Source organism: Pagrus major, chromosome 10 (genome assembly GCF_040436345.1).
Source record: "Pagrus major chromosome 10, Pma_NU_1.0".
Classification (NCBI taxonomy): Eukaryota; Metazoa; Chordata; class Actinopteri; order Spariformes; family Sparidae; genus Pagrus; species Pagrus major.
The window spans coordinates 11,803,631-11,818,252 of NC_133224.1; the positions used below are offsets into that span (position 1 = coordinate 11,803,631).

Below are 14,622 nucleotides of genomic sequence, written 5' to 3' on the forward strand. Positions count from 1 at the left end.
GTGAGTTATTTGCCGTTTGGCAGCGACGCTTGTTTAACGAAGGCCATGCCCGACAGCAAAACTGCTTCCAGGACAGCACTCTTATCTGAGACACCTAATTATCTTTGAGAGCTTTGTCGTACAGTATATGTAGACATGAGTCATTGCACTCTCTGTTATCTATCATCTTAATTTTCACACCATTTCGATCACATTTGCGATCACCAAAAAGCAGCTGTACACACTTAAGCTCCGGTTGCATCTTAACTTCTCTCTTCTTGATGGAGTCACATATTCAGTCATTGTCAAGTGTTAACATTTACACTTACCGTTTGTCGTGTTTATCAGTGTGCTGTATGAGGGAAAGGAGCGTCTGATCCAGGGCTGCGAGGTCATCCAGGCCACACCGTATGGCCGCTGCGCCAACGTCAACAACAGCTCCGCCACCTCGCAGCGCATCTTCATCACCTTCCGCCGAGCACCGCCCGTCCAGCCTCAGAACTCCCTGGCAGTGACGGACATCTGTGTCATCATCACCAGCAAGGGCGAGACGCCACCACATACCTTCTGCAAGGTGGACAAGAACCTCAACATTGGCATGGTGAGTCTGTTTTTTATTCTTTAGCTAGCGCTGTTGCATCATCAGTATTTGGAGAACAAATTTGTAAAAAAAAATCTGTTTTAAACCTTTCAGTGGGGCTCCAATGTGTTCCTGTGTTACAAGAAATCAGTATCTGCGTCCAATTCTATCAGTTACAAAGCCGGTGAGTAAAAGTCAGATGTTTTATGAGTATTGTACGTTAGAAGTGTCATTAGAGGTCTGCATTTACCTTGATGTTATTGTTATTGTACATTAGTTAATAGACTAATGTACAAGTTTGTTTTTAATTTATGAGTGAAAACATGCGTTCCCAAAGGCCAGTGGTCAGAGTAGGCTACGTTAAGGGTTAAAAGAAGCTGTTCAACAACTGGTACAAAAAAATCCAAGCTATATTGAGGCTACTAAATGGCTTAAATATAATAATATCAGCTTGTATAGAATGTCTTTTTGTATTTTTTAAAATACAAATGACTTATATATATATATATAAGGCTCATACCAGCACGTAGTATTTTATTTTGATATCTTAAATAAGCAAGTATCTGTAATTTGTAATAAGGTACTTTTTGGATGTATTTGTGCGTCTCTGATTCAGTTTGGTTCATATGTTTTTATTCGGTTGAAATCTGAACAGCGACTAATCGATTAATGGTTAATCATTAACAGCCCTAGTCTAAAGCCAAGAGACCATAATAATCAGGAAGAGCAGGAACAGAAAAACAAAATGATTGAAATTAAAAAATCTTCATGGAATATCAAAGTTTTAGACAATATTATGAGATGCTGAGTCACTATTATGAAGTAAGTAAGTCTTGGCACGTTTTCACTTTCAAAGTTCAGCTTCCATATATGACAACAATTGTTTTTAAAAATGTTTTGCAAGAATTACTAGAATGGCACGGACACGGGTGAATTCATAACCTCCTCCACGTAGAAAGACTTAATCTGCAGCCCTGTTTGATGATGTGACCTATTGATAGTATCAACCTCTGTTATATTTCTGTCTCAAAGCTCGAGCGAGCGGCACCGTCAGTGTGTATCTGTGATCTCGCTGTAGATTGTTCTCGCTTATTGCAGCTGCTGTGTCTGAAGTTGTTGTTGTGTGACATTTTCACTGACTGAATGTTTCGTTAACAGCGCGGCCTTTGGAGCAATTCATTGTGCAACGCACGTAGAATCAGTGTCATATGAATGTGCACACACACACACACCCATGCAGACACACATGCTGGCTTTATCTTTTTGGCTGGCCTTTTTCCTGCGAGGCGGCTGTTTATTCATCGCAGACAACGGCACTTCCTGCCACTCCCATTACTTGTGTGTCTGAATGTTTGTGTATGTGCATGCTTGTATAAAAATGTGTCTATGTCTGAAAGGCATCTCACCAAACAACAAGATACAGTGAGGAACAGAACAGCCGTTTCCTGAAAATGAAACCACATTATATTGAATGATTGCTCCTTTTCTTTAGAACTAAAAAATGCTGATGTCCCGTTTCTTAGAGCCTCTTTTGTTTAATCCTTGCAGAGAAATGAAACAAGAGTTGAAGCCTCTCTGGAAGTTTAAGCTACTTTAGTATCCAGTCTAGCTTTGGGATGTATTGATTTATGACACTACTTTACTACTAAACCATAACAGCACTTGTGTATGTAACTATTTCTTTTGTTCTCCATTCTCCAGGTCTCATCTTTCGTTACCCACAGGAGGATTATGAGTCTTTTCCTCTGTCAGAATCTGTCCCTCTGTTTTGTTTGCCCATGGGTGCCAAGATCGAGTGTTGGGCACCGCACACACGTGATCCTCTGCCTGTCTTCTCCACATTTGTCTTAACCATCTCTTCTGGTGAAAAGGTGAGAGGCAGCAAACAACACCAAGCTGTCATTGATGTAAAAAGAAGGAATGAGATTGTTTCTCTGAAAAAAAGACCATGTGACATCATCAACTGGGCTTGGGAAGCCAAAAAGTTGCAAAATGATGAAATGACTGTCTGTGTTTGCAGGTGTACGGATCAGCCATCCAGTTCTACGAGCCATATTCAGTGGATCTGTTGAGCGAGAAGCAGAAGATCCAGCTGGGCGTGCTCAGCACGGTGGAGAAGAAGATGATCCCCAACCGGCCTGTAAACACCAATAAATGCATCTGCCTGCTCTCCCGCTGGCCCTTCTTCGAGTCCTTCCGCAAGTTCCTGATGTTCCTCTACAAGCTGTCCGTCTCAGGCCCGCACCCACTGCCTATTGAAAAGTAGGAACCCACTCACAAATGCTTTTAAATCATTTGTTGGGGACGATTATGTGCAGTACCTACAGATCTCAAAGCTCAGTTACTGAACATGTTTGAAAGATTTTGAAGGCTAACTAACACATTTTGTTCTCTCAACAGGCACATCTCACACTTCATGCACAATGTGTCATTTCCTTCCCCTCAAAGGCCAAGAATATTAGTCCAGGTGACTAATATGTCTTTTTTTAGTCTCTTAACCTTGTCAATTGTCAATTTTGTCAATCCAGATTAAAATTTAAAGGGGCACTATGTAGTTTTGGAGAAAGAAATGCAAACTCAGTATTTTAATATTTACAATACTAATGAGATAATATACAAATTCAGAAATATTTGTTGTTTTCCATAAGTGAATAAACAAGCTGTTCTCAGCGGAAAATAAGGTCCCAGAACGCTGTTTGAAGCTAGAAAGGTGGCAGGGTCCGCCACATATAAACAAAGTAAAACAGTATGAAGCTGTGTTGTCCTTTAAGGTCAGTTTGTTTATTCAGTCAATGAAGATCTTTCTCTTCTGATTAAAATGTCTTCCCCAAACCTACGTAGTGCACCTTTAACATGTGTATCATTGTGTTTATGTTAGTTTCATATATGAACATTATATTTTTCCTTTCAGCTCTCGGCACATGACACCTTAATCCTCTCCCAGCCTGTGTGTACACCCTTACCCCTCAGGTAATTGGGCTTTGCAATGCTAAACGTAGTAATTTCGCAGAAAATAACATGTTGAATTCCTTTGCTGAAATCCTTTTTCAAACAAGGGGGTAGGTGTTTTAGTTTCTTCTCTATACTTTGACAGTTTTTGTTTGCACTTCAAACTAAACGCAGCTGCCTTTCAGTATATGTTGAGTGCTTTGTTGAAAAGAAAAACAGCCGAGCAGGCTGAAAGAAAAAGACCAGCGTATTGTTCTTTCATTCATGTTTGTTCTTTCCGGGTCAAATCCTCACACTGCAAACAGCCTCAGGCATCATAATTTTTTAGATTTTCTTTCCACTGCTGTGTTGCATAATTATGCAATCGATAGGAGCACTTCAACTCTCAGCCCCCTTTGTTTCCTCATGTTACGTCGAAAACTCTCAAAAGGGATGACTGCCAGGCCTAGCTTGTTAAAGCTAACACAAAACGCTAATTGGTGCTCCAGCTAATGTGACCCACTACTGTTGCCGCAGTAACATTTTATCAAATAGCACCTTTTAAAAACCAGTTACATAGTGTGTCACAAGGTACAATGAAAGCAAAAGAGCAACATAGGAAAGCAAGGTGGGACAAAGCTCTGACAAAATCTCAGTAACTCGACGTGAAAGAGGAATTTTATTTGAAGTCACAGTTACAAAGCTCTCTCAAAAGTCACATTAGGTTCTAAAAAAGTCAGACAACACGACATCATACTGTATGTAAACACAAGAAAACTGCATCAATAAATAGAAACAGTGGATCAGATAGACTATTGGCTTGACGGTTTCCATTTTAAACCTCACAAAGCGAGTATGTCTTGCAGAGTTGTTGCATTGCATTATATTATAAGGGGATAATGTGTTAGGGTGAGGTAGTGAGGTTAGGGTGTTTAATTTTAAAGACGTGTATAAACAGAAGTTTAAGTTTAAAATGGCTGTTGTTTAGAGGAGGATTGCCTTGTTTCTCATTTCCCTGATGTCTCCTCTCTCTCTCGCTTTCTGTTTTGTTTTCTGAACTCATCACCTCACTCACATCCTCTGTGCTCTCCCTCCTCCCCCTCCATCAGCGGGGCAGACTACGGGACTCTGCTGATGAATCTGGGCTCGGAGAACTGCGCCACACTGCTGCACTTTGTCCTGCTGGAGAACAAGATCCTGCTGCACTCGCTCCGGCCCGCCGTGCTCACCGGAGTGGCCGAGGCCGTGGTGGCTGTAAGAACGCTCCACTGACTGAGTTTTTGCAACTTCTGTTGCTTTTATTTTTTAGTTTACTTAATTTTTGGGTCATGGTGATATATAATAAACAAGTTAAATATTTAAACATGACATTAATCTCATTATTATCACCATTATTGGCCTTTTATAGCTACATCATATCTGAGCAGTACACAGTAAGCCATAAACAGCCAGACCTTCACTATACTGACCATATTAATAGTTAATAGTTTATCTCTATTGTGCATAAAGATAAGGGGCCAAAACCCAGCTGCTTACTGCACGTAATATAAATAGTAATTTTATAACCCCATATATGTGTAATTATGATGAAATCATTTTTGTCAGGGTTAACCAGCTCTGTGTGGAGACAAATACAACCAAACCATCTGTAAACATACAAACATTAATTATGAGATGAACAAACACAGAGGTTGTTTCATAGTCAGCTGCTCGGGCAAGTCATTGAGATACAAATTAAAGGGGCACGATGTAGTTTTGGAGAAGAAATTGAAACTCGGACTTTATAATACTATTTAAAAGAAAGAGAGTTTGTTTATTTAGTTTGTTTCGGCATAAAAGAATCAGTTAATGAAGATTTTTCTCTTCTGATTAAAATGTGTTGCCACCCTGCCTAACACGTCTCGTGACATTAAGAGCACTACCTCATCTGAACTGCACAGTCTGACAAGCATACTAAATCATATATATATTAAATTCCTTTGACGCATGATCGATTTTGATCAGATGCCCTAAAGGCATTCCAGAGAGCACATAAACATGGTTGAACCGTGCAGGGCTTCAATCATCACGACTATTAATTATCCTTGCTTGACTTGCAGTGTATTTGACAGCGGTGAGATGAGGCACAGTCAGGTAGACTGCTGTGACCTACAAGCACAGTACAACAAGCAGCGAGAAGAGGAACAGGGTTTTTAAATGTCCGACAGTAACGTGATTAGTTCCACACACATAATGTCATTTCTTCAGAAATCACCATCATGACTCAGCGAAGTGAGCGTGTCATTAGGTAACTTTTTACTATGCAGACAAGTACACAAGTCACAGTAAAGCTTAAATGAATTACAGACCATAAAGTATATAACATCTTTGCATTGAGCGGCATCTGTAGATAAAAGGACTTGCAAAAGATGATAATCTGAGATATCTGCCTTCAAATTCTCTGTAACATAAACGCAGGCTAAGTCATCACCCTCCATGAATGAGTTACCAAAGCTAGTCTAGTAAAATACTCTTCCTCTATTTGATAAGATTGCAAATGGCACGGAGATTGACCTTTTACCATTTTAGTTACACAGTCATCCCATTGTTGTTATCTGCTCGATCATTATGTCTCAACATTAGTCAAAGTTCTGCTTAAATCATCATTATTACATTATAGATGATATTTTAAAAATATTGCCACTCCTCCATGTATTTGACCTTTGTCCTCTTTTCACTGTGATTGTTGATTCTTCAGCTCAGTGAACATAATTCAACTTTGCCGACGATGTCTCTTTGAATGCACAGGATGTCTCAATCCTCAAAAGTCCCACAAATGCATTTCAAGTGTCACAATAAACCAATTACGATGAATAAGAGCATCGTGTGTTATGCAATAGACTCTCTATATTTGTCCACATTTGAATTAATGCAAAGACAAACAAACAAAAAGGCTGTTTATTGCGAGCCTGGTTGTAGTAATCATTCCCCTCTCTCGTGTCTCTCCTCAGATGATCTTTCCCTTCCAGTGGCAGTGTCCCTACATCCCCCTGTGTCCGCTCTCTCTAGCAGGCGTCCTCAACGCTCCTTGTCCATTTATAGTGGGTGTGGACTCCCGCTACTTTGACCTTTACGACCCCCCGCCAGATGTTGTCTGTGTGGATCTGGACACCAACACTATCTACCTGTATGCTGTGCTTTGATACCCATGTCCCTGCCTTATTTGTGCTCTATATTTACAGCTCTCATGGTATTGAACAGCTGTCTTAAATATTGCGTCAGCGCATTTGTTAGACCAAGAGGAATCAGCAGATTATTTTTATGCAGCTCTCCTGTTACTTCCCGCTAACTGCGTTTGTGGTATTGTGCGTTGCAGGTCAGACGAAAAGAGACACAACAACTGGAAGAACCTCCCAAAGAAGCCCTGCAAGACTCTGATGAACTCACTGAGCAACTTGCACCACCAGCTGGCCAGTGGTACGAACAGCATCTGACTTCAGACAATTGATACAACACCATAAACTATGATGTGAAAAATGACCAAAGAGCTGAATCTTTATCACAGTCTCAAGTTGATTAAGATATCATATTATAATACATAATATTCTATGTCCATGTTTATTTTGTTCACCCTGGTTAGTTATATATGGTGCCCAAAAACTGACAAACTGCAATCAAAGGTTATCGGACAAGTAAATATAGTTAAAAACATCAATCATTGATAGACAAATAATTAAAATGAAGGACAAAAAGACGTAATGAACTTATAAAACTTCAGGTAAATGCAAATAATTACAACATAAAGAACAAAACACAATAGCATAATCAGATAAAGTAGGTCCAGTTAAAGGTGCAATATGTCAAAATTGGCCATCTGTCTAATTCATACTCAAAACAAATAAGGGCAGCTTGAATAACTGTTCACTGCTGCTAGCTGTAGCTGCCATTAACTAGTTTGCTCAGTTAGCCGTGCGGTTAGCGGTCATAACTGGGAGCTTGGAGCCACCATTCAGTTAATAAATGAATGTATTTTACTGTGTTATAAGTGAAATGCTCAAGAGAACTGTGTGGTTAGCTAGCTTAAATGAAAACACTGTTGGCTAATCACACTGAGCAGCTAGCTACTTTTCAGCTGCAGCTAATCATTCATGCACTTTACAGCATACTGCTGTAGCATCACTTCATAAAGTTTTCAGTAGCCGAAGTATTTTAGCTAGCAAACTAACAAAGTTGGCAGGTTAACTTATTAAAGGTATTAAAAGAAAAGTATAAAGCATCAAATAGCTTTGTAAACTCCATTTTAATCATTTAGATTAAAAAAAATTCTGTTGTTATTATTATGACTTGTCCAATAATGTTTTATCTAAACTGTCTGAAACTTTCTTGTGTTTCAGTTTCAGTCCGTCAAACATCCCAGGACAGCTCGGCAGTGGACATGACCCCCATCGAGGCGGACTTCACCTGGCACAAGAAGAAGACGTCCCTGGAGATGGAAATCCAGGAGACCTTCCTTCGCTTCATGGCCTCCATCCTGAAGGGCTACCGCTCCTACCTCAAACCCATCACCCAGGCACCTTCTGAGAAGGCCACGGCCGCAGACTCCCTCTACGACCTGCAAGGTGAACAAGAGATTTGAAGCTCCCTTTTTGAACGTGTGGAACGAGAGGAAAATTAAGTTGCTCGTGTGGATGATGTGTAAAATCATGAAAATCGACATGTTGGTGATGGTTTTGTTTACGGGCAGCATCAGACTGTTGTAACTTGTGCATAATTTACAGCCTTAATTTAGAAAGCTTTAACTAATGTTTAATTTTATTGGCTTTTCTATTTCAAGGAGCATCTCCACTATTACTCAACCTAAGTGTTTTTCCAAATCAATCACCTTTCATTGCTATAATAAGACTTCAAAAATGGATGTTGCTGGGAAATTGGCTCACACCTCTATTTAGCTTCACTTCACTGTTCCAGATCAGTTTTAGATGCAGATAGAGTGAAAGAAATGAAGCATATTTTAACACTTTTGTTCTCCACATTAGTCGTATTCAAGTGTATGACTGAAGAATGACTGTGGAAATGTGGATTTCATTTACACTTGTGACAAGTGACACCACCATCTCTCCTCGACTTCCTGCAGGGTTTCTCAAAAGCAGAGACCGCGCCCACCAGAAGTTCTACTCCCAGCTCACCAAGACCCAGATATTCATCCGCTTCATCGAGGAGTGCACCTTCGTCAGCGACAAAGACACCGGCCTTGCCTTTTTTGACGATTGCGTCGAGAAGGTGATTACCAGCCCAGCGTCGGGCCGGCTCTCAGATATGCACATGGCGCCGCACATGGCGGGTGTTATGCTGTTTTGTTTTTCCTCTTCCACCTGAGGGTTCCTTCCATGAATGAGCCTTTGTTTCATGTTGTTTCATTGGCAAAATAACATCCGTCCGCTGGGAAAGCAAGGAAGCCAAAATTTCCTCTGATTCATTCTGTTCCCTTTGCTCTCTTTCCTCTTCTTACAGCTTTTTCCCTCTGATAAAATCACCGACAAGGGCACCAAGGTAATCACTTACACCGTAATCAGATTTCCCCGCACCTTCTCTTTGTTATGTTTGTGACTAACATGAAAAGGTAAATAACTGAACCTTTCTCAACCTTTTGATAAATGTTCTCACCAAGGAGCATGAACATTTCCTGCTTTTCTTCTATCCTTAAATCCTAACCAAAATCAAATAAGCGCGTTTGACTGCCTAATCGGAAAAGCATAATAGAATGCAATATGCTTGCAGACAGGAATGGCCTGCAGAGTGCAGTTATAGTTGTCAGTATTATTAAGGCTCTGGATGTAATCATGACTACAGGTTGAGGGAGAGTCATCGGAGGACACGAGGCTGTTAGAGCTGGACGAGTCCCAGAAGAGCGAGCACACGGTCTTCGTCATGCCCCCTGAACCTCCAGTTGACGATGGACCTGAACCTGCCCCTAAATACACGTACGTCTTTAAGCTCTGCTTTATTGAATCTTTATAAGATCGATTTAAAAAAACAGAAACAATCTTGCAACAATCATATTTCTCATCCTCCAGCTATAAAAGTTTCCCGAGGCTGCATGTAGAGCTGTTCGACCGTCCTCGGGAGTTAAGGCCTGCACTTAGCAGCAGAGCAGCGGGGGCCAGTCTGTCCAGCAGCCCTGCACTGCTGGCGAAGAGGACGAAGCAGGTGCGTAGATAAACACACAGTCGCATTCAGCATAAGCAGCAGCAATACCCTGTTAACGCTTTAAATGTCTGCCCCGATCCAACAGGAGATCAAGCTAGCATACAAGATGGCAAAGCGCTTTTACCCCAACCCTCCCCTGTGGGCCCGGTGTCTGTTCAGTCACTGCTACAGCCTGTGGTTTATCTGCCTGCCAGCAGGCGTGCGATTGGCCAAGTCAAAAAGCCGGGCCATGCAGCAGGCGTACAATGTCCTCCTGAAGATGAGGACCACCGAGGTGGAGGTGCTGGATGAGGTACAGTTTTGACAGTTGTTGATTTATATTTCTGTGTGTCTGCGTCTTTCTCTCATGGTTTGAAACTCTTATCGATGTTTGATGTTTTCTTGACCCCTCTGGCTTTCAGGTGTGCTACAGAGTGGTGATGCAGCTCTGTGGTTTGTGGGGTCTCCCCGTCATGGCTGTGCGAGTCTTGGTTGAAATGAAAAAAGCTGGTGTACATCCAAACGCCATCACATACGGATATTACAACAAGGTCACATATAGTCTTTTTTACGTTGCTAAAACATATCTCTGCTCCAGCTCAAAGGACTGAAAGCACTACACTGCCTTTGCATGTCCTCATTTCCACTGTGCTCCCTCTGCAGGCTGTCTTGGAGAGCCCGTGGCCAAGCAGGAACCGTAGCGGCCTCTTTATGTGGACCAAGCTGCGTAATGTGCTCCGTGGGGTGGGCCAGTTCAAGCAGGCTCTAGACCGCACATCCTCAAAGAAGGGACCCACGCTTAGCACCACAGGTGGGGATGGAATAAACAGTGTGATAGACACTTTTCCTTAAACTCGCTCCGTTTCCTTGTTTCTTACTCGCTTTTTCCATCCCGTGTCTTTCTGCCTCCAGCTGCGTCAAAAGGTGGGTCAGCAGTCACTGACGCCGACCGTTTGAGTCATGGAAGTGCAGACAGCTCGAGTGAGGTCAACGGAGAGGAACACAATGTATTTGCACACAGCCACAGCATGGAAGACACGACGGACAACCACTGTAGTACAGGTACTGACTCACTAAAGTTACTGGGTTCACAGGTGTAAAATCAAAAGACACGATCTACAGAGAAATGCACACGGTCCAGTCACCGCCCCCAACCTTACAGTGGTTAAAAACACCTGCAGGGTTGATCCAGAAACAAGATGTGTGATTTTGTGATCCACAGGACGGCAGTCTGATCAAGGCTACGGCTCCAAGGACGAGTTGCACCAGGAGCTGGCAGAGCCGTCACGCACAGCTGCCCTTTCTACTGAAGAGAGAAAGAACTCTAAAACACAGCTTAATGGTAAGAAAAGCTACTTCTGTATGAAAACGGTCACATTCAACTCTAGTTCTGCATTAGAAACCTCTTTTCCTCCTTGTACACTGATGCCGGTGTGTTGACTATGTACTTTTTTTAACCAGGAGGTGACATTGCAGGCTCTGTGGACAGTGCCGTAGCCGTAGCAGAGCCGCCCAGTCCTGTTGATGTGCCCTCGCCTGTTCCCAGCATTGTGAAGCTGTCCACAGGGAGCTTTGATGGAGGCAGGGAAACAGGTGAGGAGAAAGACGAGACCCTTAACTAAGTCATTTCGTCACTTTTATGACTTTTGTATGTAAGATTAAAAGTGTCCATCCACATTCTGCAGGTACAGGGAAGCTGTTCAGGAGACACAGCAAGTCTGATAGCGTGTCTCTCCCGGATGACGATGCCTCGCTGGCGCCAGGGGATGTCACTAACCAGACTCAACTGCAGCGGCAGAAATCCTTCGCTGAACGCAGCTGTAGCTTCAGCGCAGAAACACGTGCTGGCATGCTTCTAGAGAAAGGCGTGGACCACATGGCCAGTCAGATGGGTGCCGATGCGCGCATCTTGGCTGCAGCGCTCTGCGCAGGCCAAAGCCCACCCCCTAATAGTGTGTCCAAAGCTCTTTTTAAAGACCTGGAGGAAGAACCTGAGGATGACCGGGGCTTGATACTGGGGAAGCTGCCTGAAGAAGAGGGGCCAGGAGAAGCAGAAGAAGAGAAGGGAAATGATGTGGGGGTAGAGGGGACTGAGGCCAAAATGGAGAAACGAGAGAGGAAGCACACTGAAACACAAGAGGAGGACTCTGGGCTGCGAGGAGCAACCCTGGAGAGGGCTGACGTGGAGGCGGGTGCCGATCCGCTTTCCCTCCTGGTGTCAGAGACCGAGGAGTCTGCTTCTGTCACCAGCCAGGAGACACAACGCTCGGTGCCCGCTGTGGTGTCCCGCAATCTGGCCGAGGAGATCGAAATGTACATGAGCCTGAGGAGCCCTCTGGGCGTGAAGTCCTCCAGCATGGAGCTCCAGCAGGCTCAAGGAGACTCCACTGACTCCCCACTGCCTAAACCGTCTCTGGAGCGCAGGTCCAGCCTCCCTGTACCTCCTGTCAAAACTCCAACCGGCTCCCCTGGCGACACACCCAGACGCAGCCCCAGCATGGTCACTCGCTCCAAGACTTTTGCAGTGAAGACGAAGACGCCCTCCAGCATTGCGGGTAGCCCCGGTCCTAGATCGGCCTCACTGACGGCACTGGTCAAGTCCTCCCAGGGAGGGTCGTTGGGCTCGGTCATCAACTCCATTTCAGGCATCAAGATGGACACCCTCTTGTCAGGACCTAAAATTGATGTGCTTAAGTCGAGCATGAAGCAGGCAGCAAATGTGGCCAGCAAAGTGTGGGGGGCAGTCGCTTCAGCTTACTCCTACTCGGACGATGAGGTGAGCGTCATCACAGGATGATTCCTATTTTATTAGCGTTATAAACTGGGGATTAATCCTCTGAATCTTCAACCTAACATTTACTTCCTAGGATGAACAAGCGCAGGGCGGTGGCGGCTTCCCGGTCAGTCTGGACGAACAGATGCTGGCTGCTCACGACATGGATGAGAGTCCAGAGAGAGGAGCCATCCCGGGGCTGGTGGCCAACGGTCTGAACCAGAGCTGCACCAGCCTGGGCAGCAGCAGTGGCAGCAGCGACACAGGCCGGGGGACCCACCAGACACGTAAGCACCCATTCTCTAGTGCAAGAGAAGGGTCGAATGAGGTTAGCTGGCCTGTGAAATTAGTTTTCAAAGTTTAGTTTCCTCTCTATCCGCAGATCCAACTCCAGGACGAGCAGGCAGAGGTCCAGACTCTGAGCAGGGCTCCTCACTTCATGCTTCCTCCTTGAGCATTTATCAGAACTGTGCACTGGAGGTCAGACATACTGTACACACAAAAAACACCACCTTTGCTGCCAACATGAACACTTGAATAACTCCAAACTGTTTGGACATCTTTCCCTCCTGCCAGGTGCTGATGTCCAGTTGCTCCCAGTGCCGCTCTTGTGAAGCCCTGGTGTACGATGAGGAGATAATGGCGGGCTGGACGGCCGATGACTCCAACCTGAATACCAACTGTCCTTTCTGTCGCACAGCCTTTCTTCCTTTATTGCACGTCGAGTTTCATGACTTGCGCACAGTGACCGGGTAAGAATCGGTTGTCCTAGAAGTATATCTCATAATAATAGTAACGCAAACTGACTGTTCAGTGATTTTACTGCTCAGGTTCTACATGAATCCCAGTGCCTCAGGAGACAGCATCCACAGCACCAGTGCCCAGCCCACAGCCAGCAGCTCCGCCGACATTAAGGCACCAGACCTCATCTCGTTCCCTGAAGAAGAACCCAGGGAGACTCCAGATGATCGGCCTGGAGCACATAAGAGGTACACTTCAAACTTCAAACACTTCAAGCAGCTTGAGTTACAGTTCGAGTTCAAGAAGCTAAACACTTGCCCAGTTTCTTCTCATGAGTCCTTTACTTTTTTTGTGTTTCTAGTCTGATTCCTGAACCAGTGCAGTCAGACCCCTTGGGTCTGCTGGAGCACCAGGCAGCAGGGAAGCACCAGAGATGCAGCGGGACATCACTGACGCGCAGCAACAGTGTTGGTGGACCGCTTCAGAGCCTTGACTACTCCCAGAGACCCGGACACGGCGTCTCCACCACCAGCCTGCCCTGCAGCCTGCAAGAGGTGTCGGTCAGTGCTCCTTAAAGACAAAACACTCACCCCATTGTGCTTAAATGTAGCAGAAACTACCGCTGCAGTGGAGTGAAAATGATTGAGGTGTGTGTGTTTATTTGTCAGGATGGCATGGGGACCAAACGGCCAAACCCTAAGCCTGTGTCCGTACCATACCTCAGCCCCTTGGTGCTGCGCAAGGAGCTGGAGACCCTGCTGGAGAACGAGGGAGATCAGGTAAAGGACTCTCATAATCTCGCAGTCTGTTTTACAGAAAACGTCTGCCTTGACACAAGATCCTGAGAGGTTTACTCCTCAATAAGTCCAACTTCTCTTCCATGTCCGACCAGGTGATCTACACCCACAAGTTCCTCAGCCAGCACCCCATCATCTTCTGGAACCTGGTGTTGTATTTCCGTCGCCTGGACCTGCCCTCTCACCTACCTGGTCTCATCCTCACCTCTGAACACTGCAACAAAGGAGTACAGGTTAGATTAGACTGAGCCTGTCATTCCTCAATTGTCTCTTCTGTTATGGCTTTCTTATACCTTCTACTGTTTTGTCTTCTCAGCTGCCCCTGACGTCACTGTCCCAGGACAGCAAGCAGGTATACGTCCAGCTCCTGTGGGACAACATCAATCTGCACCAGGAGCATGGAGATCCCCTCTACCTGCAGTGGAGGACTTTGTGTGAGTGTGCACACAGACACACATCAGGCTGTAGTGGTTAATTTAGGGTTTAGTGTCTTTATGTATAGTAACTAGCTTTACCACTAGGGGGAGACAAAGCCATTTTCCAAATTTGTTTTTATATCTAGTCTGTGCAAGTGTGCAGTTGTATTGGTTGCATATTCAGCTGAGTATGAATGTTGACACTTACTTGAAAGGATAGTATTGTTTCTGATGGTGCATGTG

General features: G+C 44.4%; 1 protein-coding gene across 2 annotated transcripts in view; it reads left to right on the forward strand.

Annotated features, from left to right (window-relative positions):
* Positions 1-14,622, forward strand: part of dennd4c (DENN/MADD domain containing 4C) — a 31,521-nt gene that overhangs the window by 14,553 nt on the left and 2,346 nt on the right. The window contains exons 3-31 of one of the 2 annotated variants that reach the window (XM_073475682.1): positions 328-580; positions 674-743; positions 2,261-2,430; positions 2,580-2,821; positions 2,960-3,026; positions 3,471-3,529; positions 4,597-4,741; positions 6,478-6,653; positions 6,843-6,943; positions 7,861-8,085; positions 8,601-8,746; positions 8,978-9,016; positions 9,317-9,447; positions 9,541-9,673; positions 9,759-9,965; positions 10,075-10,203; positions 10,316-10,463; positions 10,565-10,714; positions 10,875-10,994; positions 11,114-11,245; positions 11,338-12,428; positions 12,520-12,712; positions 12,808-12,905; positions 13,002-13,177; positions 13,256-13,414; positions 13,528-13,726; positions 13,835-13,945; positions 14,059-14,196; positions 14,280-14,397. In XM_073475682.1, the coding sequence (XP_073331783.1) occupies positions 328-580; positions 674-743; positions 2,261-2,430; positions 2,580-2,821; positions 2,960-3,026; positions 3,471-3,529; positions 4,597-4,741; positions 6,478-6,653; positions 6,843-6,943; positions 7,861-8,085; positions 8,601-8,746; positions 8,978-9,016; positions 9,317-9,447; positions 9,541-9,673; positions 9,759-9,965; positions 10,075-10,203; positions 10,316-10,463; positions 10,565-10,714; positions 10,875-10,994; positions 11,114-11,245; positions 11,338-12,428; positions 12,520-12,712; positions 12,808-12,905; positions 13,002-13,177; positions 13,256-13,414; positions 13,528-13,726; positions 13,835-13,945; positions 14,059-14,196; positions 14,280-14,397 (5,126 nt within the window). The remainder of the gene's footprint in view (positions 1-327; positions 581-673; positions 744-2,260; positions 2,431-2,579; positions 2,822-2,959; positions 3,027-3,470; positions 3,530-4,596; positions 4,742-6,477; positions 6,654-6,842; positions 6,944-7,860; positions 8,086-8,600; positions 8,747-8,977; positions 9,017-9,316; positions 9,448-9,540; positions 9,674-9,758; positions 9,966-10,074; positions 10,204-10,315; positions 10,464-10,564; positions 10,715-10,874; positions 10,995-11,113; positions 11,246-11,337; positions 12,429-12,519; positions 12,713-12,807; positions 12,906-13,001; positions 13,178-13,255; positions 13,415-13,527; positions 13,727-13,834; positions 13,946-14,058; positions 14,197-14,279; positions 14,398-14,622) is intronic. The other variant, XM_073475683.1, reaches the window with a different exon arrangement.